This window comes from Lycorma delicatula, chromosome 4, assembly GCF_047948215.1.
Source record: "Lycorma delicatula isolate Av1 chromosome 4, ASM4794821v1, whole genome shotgun sequence".
Taxonomy (NCBI): domain Eukaryota; kingdom Metazoa; phylum Arthropoda; class Insecta; order Hemiptera; family Fulgoridae; genus Lycorma; species Lycorma delicatula.
The window spans coordinates 92,198,570-92,215,860 of record NC_134458.1 but is presented as its reverse complement, the minus strand read 5'-3'; the positions used below and the strand labels follow the sequence as shown (position 1 = coordinate 92,215,860).

Sequence of the window (17,291 nt, the reverse complement as noted above, 5' to 3'; positions counted from 1 at the left end):
AAAATAAGGTAATTTATTTACAATTTTATCTAATATCAATAAAGGCTATATAAACAAATCCTGGTTTATATTTGAATGGCCCTTGTATATATAAATAAATTTTTATTTTAGAACCCTTCTAATTTTGGTCCCTTGTTTGAAAATCTTTGGCCCTTTTTCAGTTGCAGCACATAATTAAGTCATGATTTTCTTTTAAATTTCAACTTTCTGATATTAGATTGTATACTTTTGGTGTAGACACAATGGGTAAAGGATTGGAAAGGAAATTATATAAGGCTCATAATAACATTTTTTATATTTTGAGTGCAAAAAATAAAACATAAAACAAAAAAAATTTGTCAGAGCATGAGCCTTTGCTATGAACCAAAGATAGATATGATGAAATCTTATCAAAAAATACTGTTTTTGGTAGTTACAGAATTTAATACTTTTGAATAAATATGCTGTGTCTGCGTGCGCACTTAATTAATAATCTATATTTTGTTTGAGAACCTGATTTAATCTGAATGTTCATAAAAATATAGTAGTAATTTAAGTAATAAAAACAAATGGTACTAAAAATTGATCACACTTTTTCGTAAAATGATAAAATTATCAGTACATCAATTATAATAAACACATTTCTTGTGCAAAGGGTAATTTGTTACGTCATATCAATACATGAGCAAATTAATATATTTAAGAGGTCCCATCTGATTTACATCATGTTTAACTTTAATTTTTATTTATTTTCTGTAATAATAAGTAACATGATCAATCATACTTATTTGTGTTTAATCATTTTGAGTGAATGTAGGTGATTATTTAAGATACTTATGACAACGATGACGTCAGGCAACATGTTGTTCAGTGCCTCTTGGACTAAAGCTGGGAACAGGTGTTCCAACCGCAGATGCAGCATTACTTCTTCGAGATAATTGGACACGTAATTGTCGTACTTCATTTTCAACTTGATTTTTATTCTGTAACATAATTTTCAATACATTAATACTCTGTGAATTAAACAATTAATTCATCAATTCCATTAAAGATTCCAATGCATCAAAATATTATGAGAATAATGCAAGTTAGAAATGTCATTTTTTAATGAATTGTACAAAAACTGACACGTGATAATTTTTTTTTCAATCATTTTGGCAAGGCAAGCTGTGGCTAGTGATTGATGCTACTTTTATGAAACACTTTTGTTATAGCATTGGTAGTAATAAAAAAAATTGAATTACCATTCATTAGCATTCAATACCTATGATTTGTTTGCACTATACAAAAAAAATTTGCTCATATTTATTTATATAGTATGGTTTTTGTGAGCATTAAGAGTAAATTAGAGCAGAGGCACTGACTTAGTATTCACTAATATATTGACCTCATATTAATAACCTTCTATGTATTACCTAATATTAATGAATTTTGTTATTAAAGATCTTATAAAACAGTTAAAATTATTAAAAAAAAAGTAATGAATGAATTTAGCATGAGTCAATGGATGTATAACTTATAACATTTTTTATTCTGCTTAGTCTGATTTAATTAGTGTGTTTTAGTCATTTAAAATTTTCTATACATTATGTATGTATGTAGTGCATATTCAATACTACAAGTGATCTGTATGAAGTGCAGGTTAATTTTTCTACAGCTATGAAAGTTTAAATGGAATTTAAGTCCAGAGTAAAATAAACAAAAACCATAACCTTATACTAAAACCTTTATACCTTCATGTGTTGTATCGTTTCTGTGTCAAGATTTTTTTTATCATGCATCTTTTTTTCTTTTTTTTTTAAACTACTATGATCATTACCCGTTAAAAATAACATTTGTTATTAGTTGGACTAGTACTTATTTTAATGTGTCATTTTATTGCACTTTGACTGAAATTTATTGTCTAATTGTATACCCATAAATGCTAACAACATACAGGAACTCAGAGGGTTGTTTAATTATGATGTGGAAACTGCTTTATTAAATAGTGGTTCAGCAGCTGACATTTTATCTTTGATCTTTCTTTTTAAATTCCTGATGCTACTCCCCAAGATATTCCAGGTGTTTGTTACTGAAAAATCAGATTATAAGGGATGCTGTTTACTGTCTTACTCAGAACTACATCTGTACTTATAAACTACAGGACAGATCAATAATATAATCTGTGTTTGTTTTTACAAACTTATTAAATTAAGTTCTTTTTCTTTAAAACTTGTTTTGAATATGCCTGTGCTTCATGATGTTTTTGAGGAACACTTTAACCATGGTGAGGTGCACCTGTGTATACATCAAATACATCTTTTTTGTTACTATACCTTTATTTCTGTTAAGAGTCGTAATTTTGTAGTATTTACTCTGTGTTGAAGGGCTTTGATTTCACCCTGAAGCCGACTCGCTGTAATCTTATAATTTGCCTGTAAACAAAGAGGTAATCAATTTTTATAGATTTTTTTTTTTACTATAAAATCATCCATGATTTATTTTACACAATCAGTAAATATATACACGTGACATACAGTTTTGTCATTTTGTCTGAAGCTATTGTCATGTATCCAGAAATTAAGCACACTCATACCCACACTTTAGGGCTGAGTGTGCTGTTGATATTAGCTGTAACTGTGATATATTTTCATCTACAACAAAATTAATGGTAATATTTACATGTTTCTGTATGTTATATGATTCACGAAATTGTATTTCTAAAACTCTGTAAACCACTTTTGAAGATCAAAATTCCAGGAAAATGAAAATGTTACTGTAACCGCCTTTAACACTACAAGATTTCATGAATTACTCTCTAAACAAAAGAATGGGTTTTCTTTTTGCCTAAACAACAAAAATTACAATTAACTGTAGCTGCCACTAACTAAACAAACTACTCTTTTTTCCATATATTTTTATCCTATTTATATACATATATATATATATTTAATTCCTATAAACAGCAGGGTAATATTTCACCATTTCCTGTTGGATCTATCATTGAAAATTCACATTTTATTCCATCATTATCTTAAATGATTCTACTATATTACATTGCATATCATATCTTTTGTAAAAAGATCTGTATATAAACAAAAATTACCAGCCATGACCAACTGACTACCAGGTCAGTTGGTCATATTAATAAAATAAATTAGTATTTTTTATACAGTCAATTATAAGATAAAAAGTAGTATTACTTTTTCTTTTTACTCATACCTTTCTTGATGGCATATCTTTGCCTGATTTTGATGCATCCAACGGCTCAGTGATTTTTATACTTGTTGTATGACCTGACTGTTGTTGAGCTAACTGCAGTTGTTGACGAAGATTCTTCAGTTCTGAATCAAGATCAGCACCTTTCAGTTTTGCCTCTTCTACTCGATTATTCCACAACCTTTGGATCTGCAAAACACAAACATTTACACTTTATTAGTATATCTAAACTTTAGTATATACAGAAACTTTATACAGATAATCACACGTGTGCATACACATATACATACACATACCCACACCCCCCCCACACACACACACATGCATATATATATATATATACAGAGAGTGAGAGAAAGAGGTATAGACACATAGCTAAGTAGCAGTATTAGCATTAGTAGGACCCTTAAAATCTCTGAACTTAGAAAAATAATTTCTTGTTAACCATATATCATTTCATTCAGTTTTGAAAGACCTGCTAACATCTTTTTTGAAATTTAAGTTGTTAAGTTAAGTTGTGACATAAGACACATTCACTTCTAAAAATGGCATAGCCATTTTTGAGTATAGAGAGGGACATTTAAAACTAGCCCAAGAAACTGCTTGGTAAATTTAGTTTACTGAACCTAATTAAAATAATTTTCTTTATGATACACTAATACGGCTTGCTTAAAATCTTTTTGTAACTACATTATTAAAGTATGCATTATTACTATTAATAATGAAATATTAATTGTAATTCTTACTTGTGTTTCAGTGTTAGCATACAGTTGCCTACTGTTTGTTAAATAAGATATTAATAAAAAATTATGAAATAAAATAATGAAATAATTCAACTTTAACTATGAAAAAATGTTTAAGAGCAAACTTTAATAGTTAAAAAATGCATTTGTATGGTAAATTAAACACCCCCTCCCCTCGAAGAATCAAGTATTGTAGAATGTGGGCCGGTTTTGAATGCGCTACTCTGAGTAGCAAAAATGCCATGCCTGGTTAACCAGGTAAAGTGAGAAGTGAAATAATACTGACTTCTTCACTGAGCTGAATATGTATGTAGTAGTGGGATACTTCTAGACTGTTTTGCAAATTTTTCTAATACAGGGAAGTTATATAATTACTAAGCCGCTCACCCTTTCTCTCTCTCTCTCTCTCTCTCTCTCTCTATCCTTCTCTCTCTAATGTGAGTATTTTCTCTTATAACTTGCATAAATCTGTAAACATATTGTGCTAAATGAAATTTTACAATGGGTTATATTCCCAGATAAAAAGATATGTTAAATATTTTTATTTATTTCAACCTCTGTAGGAATTAGATAGCAATTACATTAAATGTTTAACAAAACGTCTAATGAAATTAAAGTATTCCTTACCACTGTAAATCTGCAAAAAATGTGAAATTAATTACACTTGCACACCTCTCATTAAAAATTATGCATGTCTATTTATTTTAGGGAACATGATTAATTAAATATTTTTCATTTGATTATTATTATTTATTACTTAATTCTGCAACAATTAACATTTTTTTCTGAGAAGGTATGCATATGAATTAGTCAATATTCCCGTGATTCTGTTTGAAGGATCTACCTTAAATATCTTCATATATTTTTTCTTTCTATACTTTAGTTTATTACAGCACCGTAAATTTTTAGACAATTTGATCATAAGGTAGATGCTAAATAAAGCTTTCAATTTCATGGGCTGGCTAATAATAGTATCATTATGTGTCCTCAAATAATATATTATAATAAATTTATTATATATATTTCAATTAGTATTTAAATAGATAACTAGTTCAACAATCAAAATAAATATGATTAGTGGCATAGAAACCCTCTTCCAATGGTTTACATTGCTTTCCTTCAATTTTTATGACTAGCAGCAGAAGAATTAAATTAAACTGTATAGAAAATTTCTTATCGAAGAAGACCTTCAGAAGTCTAAAACAGATATGAATGAGAATAATGAACAGCACAAAGTATAAAACAAAGTTATTCTGCTACAGAACAAGTCAGATAGCTGAAATAATATCAGGCAAGTAGTTATTAATATTACAAACTGCATACTCCTGCTGTATATAAAACAAAACAATAAACTGTTGGTGAACAAAGAAAACAATTTACCATTTGAATGAAATGAAATAAGGCTATACCTCACTCAATATTATTTCTTTTATCATTTATTAGCTGATGTTTTTCATATGAGATTTACACTGCTGTTAAAAAATAAACTACTGAGTTTAATTTTATAGTTAAATCCTCCATAAATCCCTATAATATTTCTACTCTATGCTGGCACTACCATCACTGAAAAATGAAAAAAATTCCTCAGATATATATACATATTTACATAAATATGTAATAAAAAAATTAAAAATATAGAGAAAAGAAACAAAAAGGTATATCACAATGTTTTAAAAAGGTTAATAGGAGAAAGAATAGCTATGAAGAAACACGAGCCACTATAAATGGAGAATCCTTCATGAGAAGGATTTTCTTTTTTTTTTATAATTTTTAGGGCTCCAGAATTTTAAACTTAAACATAAATAAGAACAAAAATAATAGAATTAAAATAATTAGCGAATATATTGTTTATTAACTGTTCCATTTTTTTTACATTTAGTGCTTCCTACTTTTCTTAGCTTCATTTTTTTAATAAAAAAATGAAGCTAAGAAAGGTAGGCAGTACTAAACATAGAAACTATAATGATCTTAGCAGAAAAGATAATAGTAATTATTATCTTAACAACAGCAACAATTTTAATTTTTCCATGGTTGAAGTGTATGATTCTGGACAGTTCTAGGTTTCCAAATCCAGAAAATTTAATTATTTCTGTACATTTTTATTTGTGTTTACACATATATAATATCAGCAAAGTTTGCATGCTGTTGTTAATATCTTTAGTTGCCTCCAGTGCTCTATGAGATAATTTACAAAGACAGATCCTGATTTTGTATATAATGCTTGTACATTTATTTTTATCTGTGGTTGAATGTCTGTTCAGTTCATTCACTATAGTATTATGTGTAGTTTAATTTGTATGCTCCTGGAGTACTGCATTTTATTGAGTGTGCTTTATTAGAATGTCATGTGTTGTAGTATGTTGTTAGTGTCTTGTGTATTTTTTGTGGTTTTGAAAGCAACATTGTAATCTTCTTCCCTGAAAATGTCAACAGTTTTATATGTATTGATCAATTATGTTGGTGCTATATTTTTTAGTACAATACAGTAGAGACTCTTCAACAGTTTATTCACTCTGAAAAGTCATTGTTAAATTATGATAAAAATGTAAGGAAGTGAAAAAAAAATGAATCTTAAAGAAGAGTTCCTTTAAGGGTTGGTTATCTGGGAGAGGTGGTTGCTTTAAAAGAAGGTTTTACTGAGTTACTTAAAGTACACATTAACACTTATTCGATGATATACGCATACGTAATGTTAAAATATATGTATAATTACAATATACTTTTTATAATTCATAATAAATTCACTAATATATACTGTTTTGTTTTATTTATATTTCATAGTTAAAAATTGATGATATGTACATAATGTATAAAAAGCTTTATGTACAGAAATATTTACAATTTGTAACCATACGTCTCTAAGTGGTCAGAAATTCTAACTCGTCAGAAGATGAAGGTGTTACATATATTTAAGGAATTTAAATACAAATAATAAAATAAGGTGTTATTAGTTATTGCATCAAAATTTAAAGTGCAATTTTAACATGTTTACTTAAGCTGCAATAGAATAGGTCCAGGAAGAAGGATGGTGGAGTAAAATTTAATTGAAAGAATAAAGATGAAACATCTATCAAATAATTTATAAATAAGACTCAAAATTCAAACCGAGGCAGGGCTTGGATTTTGTTTGAATTACCTTGTAGCACTTAGACTAATGATGATATCTAGCTATTAGCATTTTCTGCCTCACTTCATACTACCCAATTTTCAGATTTATAATTCCAAAGATATTCCATTTATAGAGCTACTACAACGTCTTAGATAGTAAGATCCCCTTATGAGGTAAGATGCAAGTCTTACCTAAGGTGGCAATTTATCTTTAGCGATAAATTATTTGTAATTAATATAAAATAAAAAATTATTACTGTATCATTTATTATTGAGAAATTGATTATTTTTATCTTGTGTATCAGCAAGAAATTATGCTTGAAAGTTTATATGCTCGTTTGACATTTCACTCAAATCTTTGACAGATTTATGATTATTAGAACTTTTTAGATTAAATTACAGAAAGACCAGAAAGCTCAAATTTTACTAATAGATATCTCAGGAACTAGTCAGGTTATTTTGGAAATCCTTGTTGGGTATGAAATGTGATCTGTGGACTAGCTAACAAACATCATTGCCACTATCACTGAGTTCCACTAAGGAAGCAGCTGTTAACAGTACTTCTGTTCCCATGATAATTATCTGGGAAAGAATAAATCAAGGATGTAAGGAAAAGAAGAGAGGGGTGACCATTCACTGTAGTTTAGGGGAGCTATTCAGTGTACTTTAAATATTGTCATTATTAAACTGTACTTATTTAACTTACCTTATAAGTACTTTTAAAATTTTGAAAAGTGAGTTTCTTTAAACCAAGTTATATGCTTTGTTCATGAAAAAAAAAAAATATTTAAAAGTAAAGATTACCGACTAATTTCATGAACATATTGTAAAAGAAAAAAATTATTAAAAAAACGGTAATGATTCACAAATTGTGAATACAAAAACTATGTACATTGCGTGAAAAATAAATTCAATAAAAAAAAAATTCATTATTTTACAATTATTTTTTAATATCGAGTATCATTAACTTTGTTGTAATTATCTGCTAATAAATGTCATCAACATTCAGGTTAAGTGTGTTTCTCTGTATCAGGGGAAACAATTGGAGTGATCTATGGAAGCCAGTTTATTAAAAATAGCTTCAGCCATAAGCATTTAACCTTACCATTTTCTAGTCAAATGTTTAAACAATAACATTAATTGGCAGGTAGATAGATACCCAGTACTATAATAATAACAGTATGTATGAATACATTACACAGTCAACTCTTGATTTAGTGAAGTAATGTAGGGGTTAATAAACTTGTTTTTTTGATTTCCCTAGTAAATCAAACAAATCCTTTTTATTCATTCTAAAAAAATAGCAGGTCATTTATAATCTATTCCACACTCTGTAAATGATTTCATAAATAAGATCCCCCTAGCTGAGCAAAAATAGAATTTCAGGTGAATAAACTCTGGAAGGAGGTTTTAGTAAAATAATGTATCATAAAAATATTTCTAAGAGTTACTGTGTTATTACAAATTACTGATTTCAGTACATCTACACTTCTTGGGGAAAAAATCAATCATAGTCTGTGTCAAAATAACAATAAATTATACATCTGTACTGTGCTGCAGAGTTATGAATAATAGAAATAGTCTTCATATTGAAGAAATGTACTTTAAAAAAGTAGATACTTCATTTTATAATATAAGGATGATAGATTCTGTACCTTAACTTCTTAACATGACAGGACTGGTCCTGCTGTGTTGAAAAGTTTCAAAACTGTTACAAAGGAATGTTACTCATACTACTTTTAGTTTTTGTTCATTGAATTCTTTCGTCTGGATATTAGCTCCTTTATAAATAGCTATAATGAAAATCTATTTTGAAGTTGTGGTAGAGTAAAAACCAGTATGCATGTGTGTCATGTTTTCATCCCTTATACTACAGATCATCCTTACAATAGGACAGTATTTTAACTATAACTGGTACGCTTAATTAAATGGGTACACTGAGTGATTTTCTGTCTACCTTTTGTGTTTTGCTTGGTCACAATAAATCTGTGCATGTAAAATTGGGTTGACTATATTTAAATATATGTATATATATTTAATATATAATATTGTATAATATAATAATTTAATATTATAATAATATATATAATATTTATTATATACCTCTGTAAAAAATACGTTATTTTAAAAACAGATATTTAAATCCATTAGATATAGTTCAAATAAACACCTATTTATAGCGCTTTCAGAGTTTTTACTGCTTCATCAGCCAACAAATTTTATAATTCTTCAAGTTCAAATTCCAGGAATTCTTTTTAAGCTAATTATATCCCTTCTTCAGAGAATTTACGAGCAGGATTTTATTAAAAATAAAAATTGGACCCCTGGTAATGTCACTGACAAAGGAGCTACATAATTAACCTTAAACAACTTTAAAACAATTTCTACATAATTTGAAAGCAAGTCATTAATTTTTTATATTTTTTAAAAATATTAATCAAAACTTGTTTTTTTGTACTTCACATTTACAGTAGAAGGTTTAATGTGAAAATTAAAAAAAAGTAGTAAACATAACAGTTTAAAGTAGTAAAAGACTAGTGAATCAATGGAATAGGTTTAAATTTAATAAAACCAAAAAAGTAGAGGCTTTTCAAAGTGTGATTCAAAAAATTATAAATAAGAATAATTAAAAAATATAATATATGAAAACCAGTTTAGACAGGAATATAGATCAGTGGTAAACTAAAAGGCTGCATCTGTAAAAAAATTTAACTGATAAATGAAACTTTGGTAAAACACTATAATAATAAAGCAGGCAACATTTTTTTAATGATAATGTCCATGATAAATGACATTGAACTTTCTATGTGGAAGGTTGATGGATTAGCATCTTGCTATGACAGTAAATCTCAATGCTGTCAGTGTCTCAAAACTGCCTTGACAATTTATTGTCAGGTTCTAATTGACAAAACACCTGGGCCTGACGAACCTTCAGTGTAACACACATATTTGTGAACTGTCACTTCACTAACAAATGATTCACCTGAAGCTGCATGTGTTATATCTGAGATCTCTGGATTATTACATAAATAATCCTGTAGCTCAATAAATAAATAAATAAATATATATATATATATATATATATATATATATATAAGACTAACTGAAAATTTTATTATTCAAGTATTATACATTCAATCTATTACAGGCATCTGTAAAGTATCAAAACATTTTGCTAAATCTTATTTTATAATTTGATTCAATTTGTATATATATATATATATATATATATATATATATATATATATATATATATTGATGAATTAGCATATTAGAATATTTCAGAAAGACTGTAAATGCAGCTACAGCAGGTAAATTATCTGCACTGCAGTTGTCATCAGGAGTAAGTTTACAAATTGTAAAACACATTCTCATGTCTGACAGCTCTGCCTGAATCTCAAATTTAATAGCTATTTATACAACTTGCCAAGGTAAAATGTTAAAGCTACTATTTGAAAAACTGAACTTGCTTACATGAATTTGTTGTTTACTAGTGTAAATCATGAGAATTTATCATGATGAATATCATATCACTCTCATGATAAATAGACTGCAGTAGATTTTTGTTTTTGAAGTTGTGCATGATCATTTTTAATGTTGTTTATTAGTTATTTCTAATTAAACTACTTTTCACATAATATTTATTATTTTTGGTAATGCCACATATTAGTTGTTTACATATCAAATTTGATTAATTTAATTTAAATGCAGAAAAATTTTAAACACGTTTGTTTTAAAACTTTCTAATAATTTGAACTTTAATAAAATAAATAGTTCTTTTTTATTGTTATTTGTTTAAACTTGTAACAAGAAACAGTTATCAATTACAATTACACAACAAATAAACACTGCATTAATAATTTTGGTAACATAATAATGATAATAGTGGATATAATGAGGGGATTATACATAACATACCATATACATGTAATAAAAGCAACTCTGCCAGTTTTATCTCTGTACTAGACTGTGCAATTTTCTCTATCACTATATGAACAGAATCATTCCTGGTCATTTAACTGCTTAATGGTATGCTTTGTTTTGTAATACATATCTACAATCAGATTTGTGAACAAAGCACATAAATTGAATCAAAAATGTTAAACTGCCATAGAAAAAATTTCATTTCATCTTTATTTCTATTAATCATGGGCTCTACTGTATTTTTATAATCTTCTAACTTCTGTATACTAATATAATTTGATGGTAAAATCGGTAACTAGTTTATAAAAATTGGATCATGTCAATGTAAATATATTCAGCAACTATTAGTATGAAAATATTCCCTTAATTATAAATAAAATATTACAGAGAATTAATAAATAAGTCTGTATAGTACTTATGGTAATCAAAAATTAATGAACAAAGTGTTGTTATATATGGATGGTATGCCAATGTGTATATACTTTTTTAACATCTCAAGCCTTAAACTCTGCAGTATTTTGGCAAAATTCAAATTTATATCAGGTCATGCAATACATGAATAATATATACATAATAAACACATTTATTCTGATCAGATACAACCTTTAAAATGTGAAGTTTCAATTTACATATGTGTTTCTATTTACATCTTACCCTGCGTTTTGTCTCCTGTACCTGGTTTTGCAAATCACTAGCTTCTTGAAGTAACTGATTGTGTTTTTGAACAACTTCCTGACGTTCCTGTAAGACTTCATTAATTTCAGAAAGCAGCTGAATTTCTGAAAGAAAAAAGATTACAGTTATATGATTCTGTTGCACCTGTCACCACACATTGTTTCTAGATACATGTTATTTCTTTATCATACTTTTACTGATTTTTATTTTTATACATGCTTGTTAACATAAAATAAATACTCAATTCAAATATATAGTGTGGATAAAAATCATTTCTCTTTCAAAATTTCACTGTTGGCCAGAGTAAAGAGCCATTTATTTTTGATCAAATTAAATAAATCTGAAAAAAGTTTTAATAACAAATGCTCAAAACTTAGAAAAAAATTTGTGGTAATAATTTTTTAATTTAAAATAGTTCAACAGTGATAAATTACTAAATTAACAAACATAATGCATAATTATAAGGGTAAAAACTAAGTCATGGTCAAAATCTATACAATTTAAATTTTCATTCATAACCCAAAATTTTAACTCTAAAAGAAGTGAGGTAGTTTTACCCTAGCTAATGTCTTGTAGATGGGAATATCAGTAAATTGTGCTACTTCACTAGTTGTGGTGTAATAAAATTGGCAGCTTCCAAGTATAAGTAGTAACTAGCTAGAAAAAGAAAATATTTACCATTAAAACTCAAGGAAGAGAATAGAGTAAGGGTAGTCGGGTAAGTAATCAGTAAGAGAACTGAATTGATCGACACAATGGAAAAAACTAAACATTTCAACTTGAAATGGACTGGCCACCTTGTAAAAAGATTAAGAAAGGTATCAGACACTTGATGAAATTCAGAAGTAGGTAGCAACACAGAATAAAAATGGAAGTAACAAGAGCTAATCATTGGAGACAAAACAATTACTTCAGATATGAATTAATTTTTTGAAAGTCAATGTTGATAATATCATCAGCTAGTACATATGTTCTGTAACCAGTGACCTAATAGAATAGAAAATTCACCCAAAACTATTTATTTTATTTTTTGTGAACTACATTAAGTGATTAATGGATCTGATCATTGCCATTATTGGTACTTTATTTCTGTTCATTTTCAAGATACTACTCCCTTAATGATCCAGCTATCAAATGGCAGTTAAGATAATAATTTTGTCTAGTCCCTGGGAAAATTGGACCCTAGACAATTTGTTATTGTGGCAAACATAAAAATTTTGACTTTTTGTTTATTAAAAAAAGACATGTAATTTCCAGTTTCATTCAGGTCTTTATACAGCTTGGGGTTGTTCATTAGACAAATACATAATTTCAACATAAAATTGTTTTTACAAAATTAACTTGTTCATAACTAATAATTCTTCCCTTTAAGTTGATGGCAAAGCTATTGTTTGACAGATTATTATTATTTTATTGAAAGTTTAATTGGTCACAATTTTTTAGCAAAAATTATTATATAATACAAGAACTACATAGTATTTGAGCATTTAATTTATGTTATAATACATAATTATAATTGGTTTGCCAATCTCCATAGCAGAGTAGTAGAATCTCTGCCTTTTATTCAGAAGTTTCTGTGTTTGAATCCCAGTGTTTATCATACTCTGCTTAATTCATTAGCCACAATAAAAAGAAAAAGAAGGGTGTTACCTGTAATGGGTGTCAGACTGTAGTCTAGAGAATAAGTGTGTTTTAGAGAATAAATATTTATGAAAAAATAAATAATTATAATACATTTTACTGTCCATATCTACTTACTCTGTGTATTTTCCAGCAACCTTTCAAGCGCTTCTTGTTCTTTATTATTTGTTATGTCCATGGCATTTTCTTAAAAAAGAAGTTATTCACTTTCACTAACATGAAACACTATTTTTATGAATGTTTTGGAACCATTCCATATATATTATTTTAATGGCTGGAACAAAATAATATATCATTGTAAATATAATTTTTTTCTAATAGATTTATAAGTAAATCAAAACATTCTATAACTGAGAACCTCAAAATTAATTTTAAATTATTTTTAAGTGAGAAAAATATTTGTATTAATTGTAGTTAAAGGGATTGAAAGTATGGCATGAAAAAAATTAAATAATGAAAAAAATGAACATTATTGTGAGATATGCATATATACATACATTAAATTATGGTCAGTGAATCACATTATTATTACATAGCAATATGTGATTATAAATAAATGATCTCTGTATGGTTCTTAAACGTTCTTTCTATCCTACTGTTTATAGGAAAATTCCCAATGTATTGCATTATCTATAAGATAATAGACATAAGACATCTTATCTATAACATAATAGACATAGAGAATATTTATCGTTAAAACTCAAGAAAGAGAATAGAGTAAGGCTAGTTGGGATCAGTAAGAGAACTGAATTGATCGACACATTGAAAAAACTAAACATTTCAACCTGAAGTGGACTGGGAACTTGTAAAAAGATTAAGAAAGGTATCAGACACTTTGATGAAATCCAAAAGCAGGTAGCAACAAGAATAAAAATGGAAATAACAGGAGCTAATTATTGGTGACAAAACAATTACTTCAGATATGAATTAATTTTTTGAAAGTGAATGTTGATAATATCAACTAGTACATGAGAACTGTAATCAGTTACCTAATTGAATAGAAAATTCACCCAAAATTATTTATTTTATTTTTTGTGAACTACATTAAGTGATTAATAAAGCAGTTATATAATATGTTTGTATATTACATACATATTACATAGATCAACATATTTTTTAAGGCCTCTTCTACATTATTATTAGATCAGTAAAAAATGAAATGTTTTATTACAATAAGTTTCTTTTTCACTTTATTAAAATTACACTTCCTTTACATAAAACTAATTAAATAAAGTGTTACACATCCTGCAAGTATAGCTGAAATAATATAGGATTGTCAATTATGACTGCTATAAACTACCAACAAAACCCCTCCCAGAACAGAGATGTAAACTGATATCACATATAAAGCAAAATAATAAATATCAGAAAAAATGAAATAAAACATTCATTCAGTAAATGCTATTTTTTATTATATCATTAGTTGATATTTACAGTAAGAAAATGAATTTATACTAATGTGAAAAAATAAAAGCCTTCAAAAATTGAGAAATTAAATTTTGATTGTTCCTTCATCCATCAGCCGATCTAAATTATTCATATATATATATGATTATTTTAAATATAAATTGCTAAAAAAATTTGCTTTTGGGTATTCTATTCCTAATTTAGACCTATCTCAGTAACTTTAAAGTAGAAAACTATGGTAAGATAAAAAAAAAATAAAAGTTTATAAAGTAATATACATATTTATATATATTATTATTGTAAACAAATTTTTCCGCTGAACAAAGGAAATTACATAATGGATTGTTTTTTTTTAACAAGAGGGTTATTATTTTGTTGTTTTACATATTCTGTACCAATATTTTTTACAGCTGTAATTTATGTAAAACACTTGTGGAAAAAGAGACACTGGTTAAAGTAATGATGTCTTTCTGATAGTAGTTGTGTTCATTGTACAGCCATTCTTCATCCATCAGCCAGTACTGGAAGAGCATAATGGAAATAAAACAAAGGATAGCTTCTGTAACATAAAGAAAAAATGTATCGCTTGTAAGTGTAGAGTATCTTGTACTGGTGGACTTGGGTTGATGATCTGCCACAGTTTGTTCAGCTTGGTGAAGAAGTCAACAGGAATTCACTTCACTCTACATTTTTCTTCATAAGTCCTATATAGGATGATTATTTTTCTTGAGAAAATTATGAGAGTTCTGGGAGGGCCATGTGTCTCATATTCGGTCACCTGTAGTCTTTTTTGGTTATGACACCTTACATATATAAACACAAATATGCAATATAAACATATGAGTATATATGTACAAGGCCTACTCCAAAATAAATGACACAATCATTGATGCCACAGAATAAAATTATTTATTTATTTGCCACTCAAGTGTTTATAGTTTAAAAATGCAGGTGAAATAAGATTCACTCGTTTAAGTTCCACAGTTTATTTGAGCTTGTCATAGTATCAAGTATAAAGGTTTAACGTAAAGTATAACATAAGTATAAGTTTAAAACTGCGTTTACACACATCTGTTTAAGATTAACATACGTTTGTAGTCCACGGCAACGAGTCCGCGACTGATCCCTCACCCTTAGTGCATCCTTAGTTAGTGTGGTGGGGACTAAAATGAAGGAAGTGGAATATCAGGAAGTTTAATATTGTCGGAAACATCGGGAATTCTGGATTAAGTGTGTGAAGAAGAGGGAACTGATGATAATTTTTGTTCGGTAAGGATTTTGTTAATTTTACTTTCAATGGCATAATACCTTTCTTCAAAGTTACTGAGTTCTTCTTCTTCTTCATACTGATCATCGGTGCTCAATGCCCAGATTTCCGATTGGACAGAATTGAAGTCTGACCAACACTCTTCAAGTCGCTTGAACCTTGTCTTTAAATCTGAATGGGAATTAACGTTACTATCGAATGAATCCACGAAGTTTATAATACGAGTAAGTCGACCCTTTATATAACCTCTTTTACGTTTTAATTCACGAAGTTTATCACCAAGAGGTGGCTCAACAGAAATATCGTCTAAACCCATATTTAATCAATGGCTTAAACGAGTGCACGAAATTACAACAATGTAACAAAAAGAAAATACTAAAATGATATAGTAGAACAATATATGAAAATACAAAAATGATAATTACAAACGTGAGTAAGTACGTAGAGTACAATACATCAATGGATATAATAAACAGTGAAAATAAAAATAAGCATTTTTATCAGTAGCATGATTGAACAATTATTCTAAGTATAACCATGAAAGAATTTAAGAATAATACTAAACAAAAATAAATGTTAACAAGTGAAATCCTTAATTGAAATTCTTGGAATTAATGTTTGTACATAACATAAAACAAAGATTACTAATGAATAATAAATGCTGAAGGTTTATGTAATCTTAAAAATATAGTAACTTATAGCTAGACAAAACAAACATAAGATCATTAAGAAAGTGATAAGCGCAAGTGCGCAAAAATGAGTTGATAATAAACGTAAATTAGAATGTGTGTGTAGGTTAAACACGTAGGCTCTACTCTAAACAACATAAAAATGCAAAATAACCGTATTTTTGTATACTTCAAATGTTCATACATATAATAAACAAACAATAATACATATAACCTGAAATTCACCTAATGAATGATTTTTATCTTTAAAAACTTGTTGGTGTATTTATAGCAAAAACTGTGCCTTTAACAAAAACATCAAATATATACGAACAATAAAAAATACCTATAACTGTTTACTTTACTTAACAATGAAATGACAACATACAAAAATAAAAAATATCGGTGTCTAACTGAAAACAACATACAACAAATTCACAACTTATTACACCAAAATAATAATAGCGCATAAACATGAAATCGATAAATTACATATAAAACATCTTAACCTAAAGAAAACAAAGTTTCCACATAACTATTAATTTCAGTAGAATGAGTATAAAGAGGATACAAATTATCATGAGCGAAACGCCGTTCAAACAGTTTGCGAAGCGTACGTCGGCTGATGATATACCTCAGTGAGTGCGAAATGATGATATCGTAGTACGTAGTCAACGTAGA

At 27.7% G+C, this 17,291-nt stretch overlaps 1 protein-coding gene across 1 annotated transcript; it reads right to left on the bottom strand.

The window, feature by feature from the left end:
* Positions 1-808: 808 nt before the first annotated feature.
* LOC142322670 (uncharacterized) lies at positions 809-16,258 on the bottom strand. The gene is made up of 5 exons (XM_075361747.1): positions 15,967-16,258; positions 11,607-11,731; positions 3,181-3,366; positions 2,295-2,393; positions 809-962 (listed from the first exon to the last, which is right to left on the bottom strand). The coding sequence occupies exons 1-5, from the start codon at positions 16,256-16,258 to the stop codon at positions 831-833; spliced, it is 834 nt and encodes a 277-aa protein (XP_075217862.1). The 3' UTR covers positions 809-830.
* Positions 16,259-17,291: the final 1,033 nt, after the last annotated feature.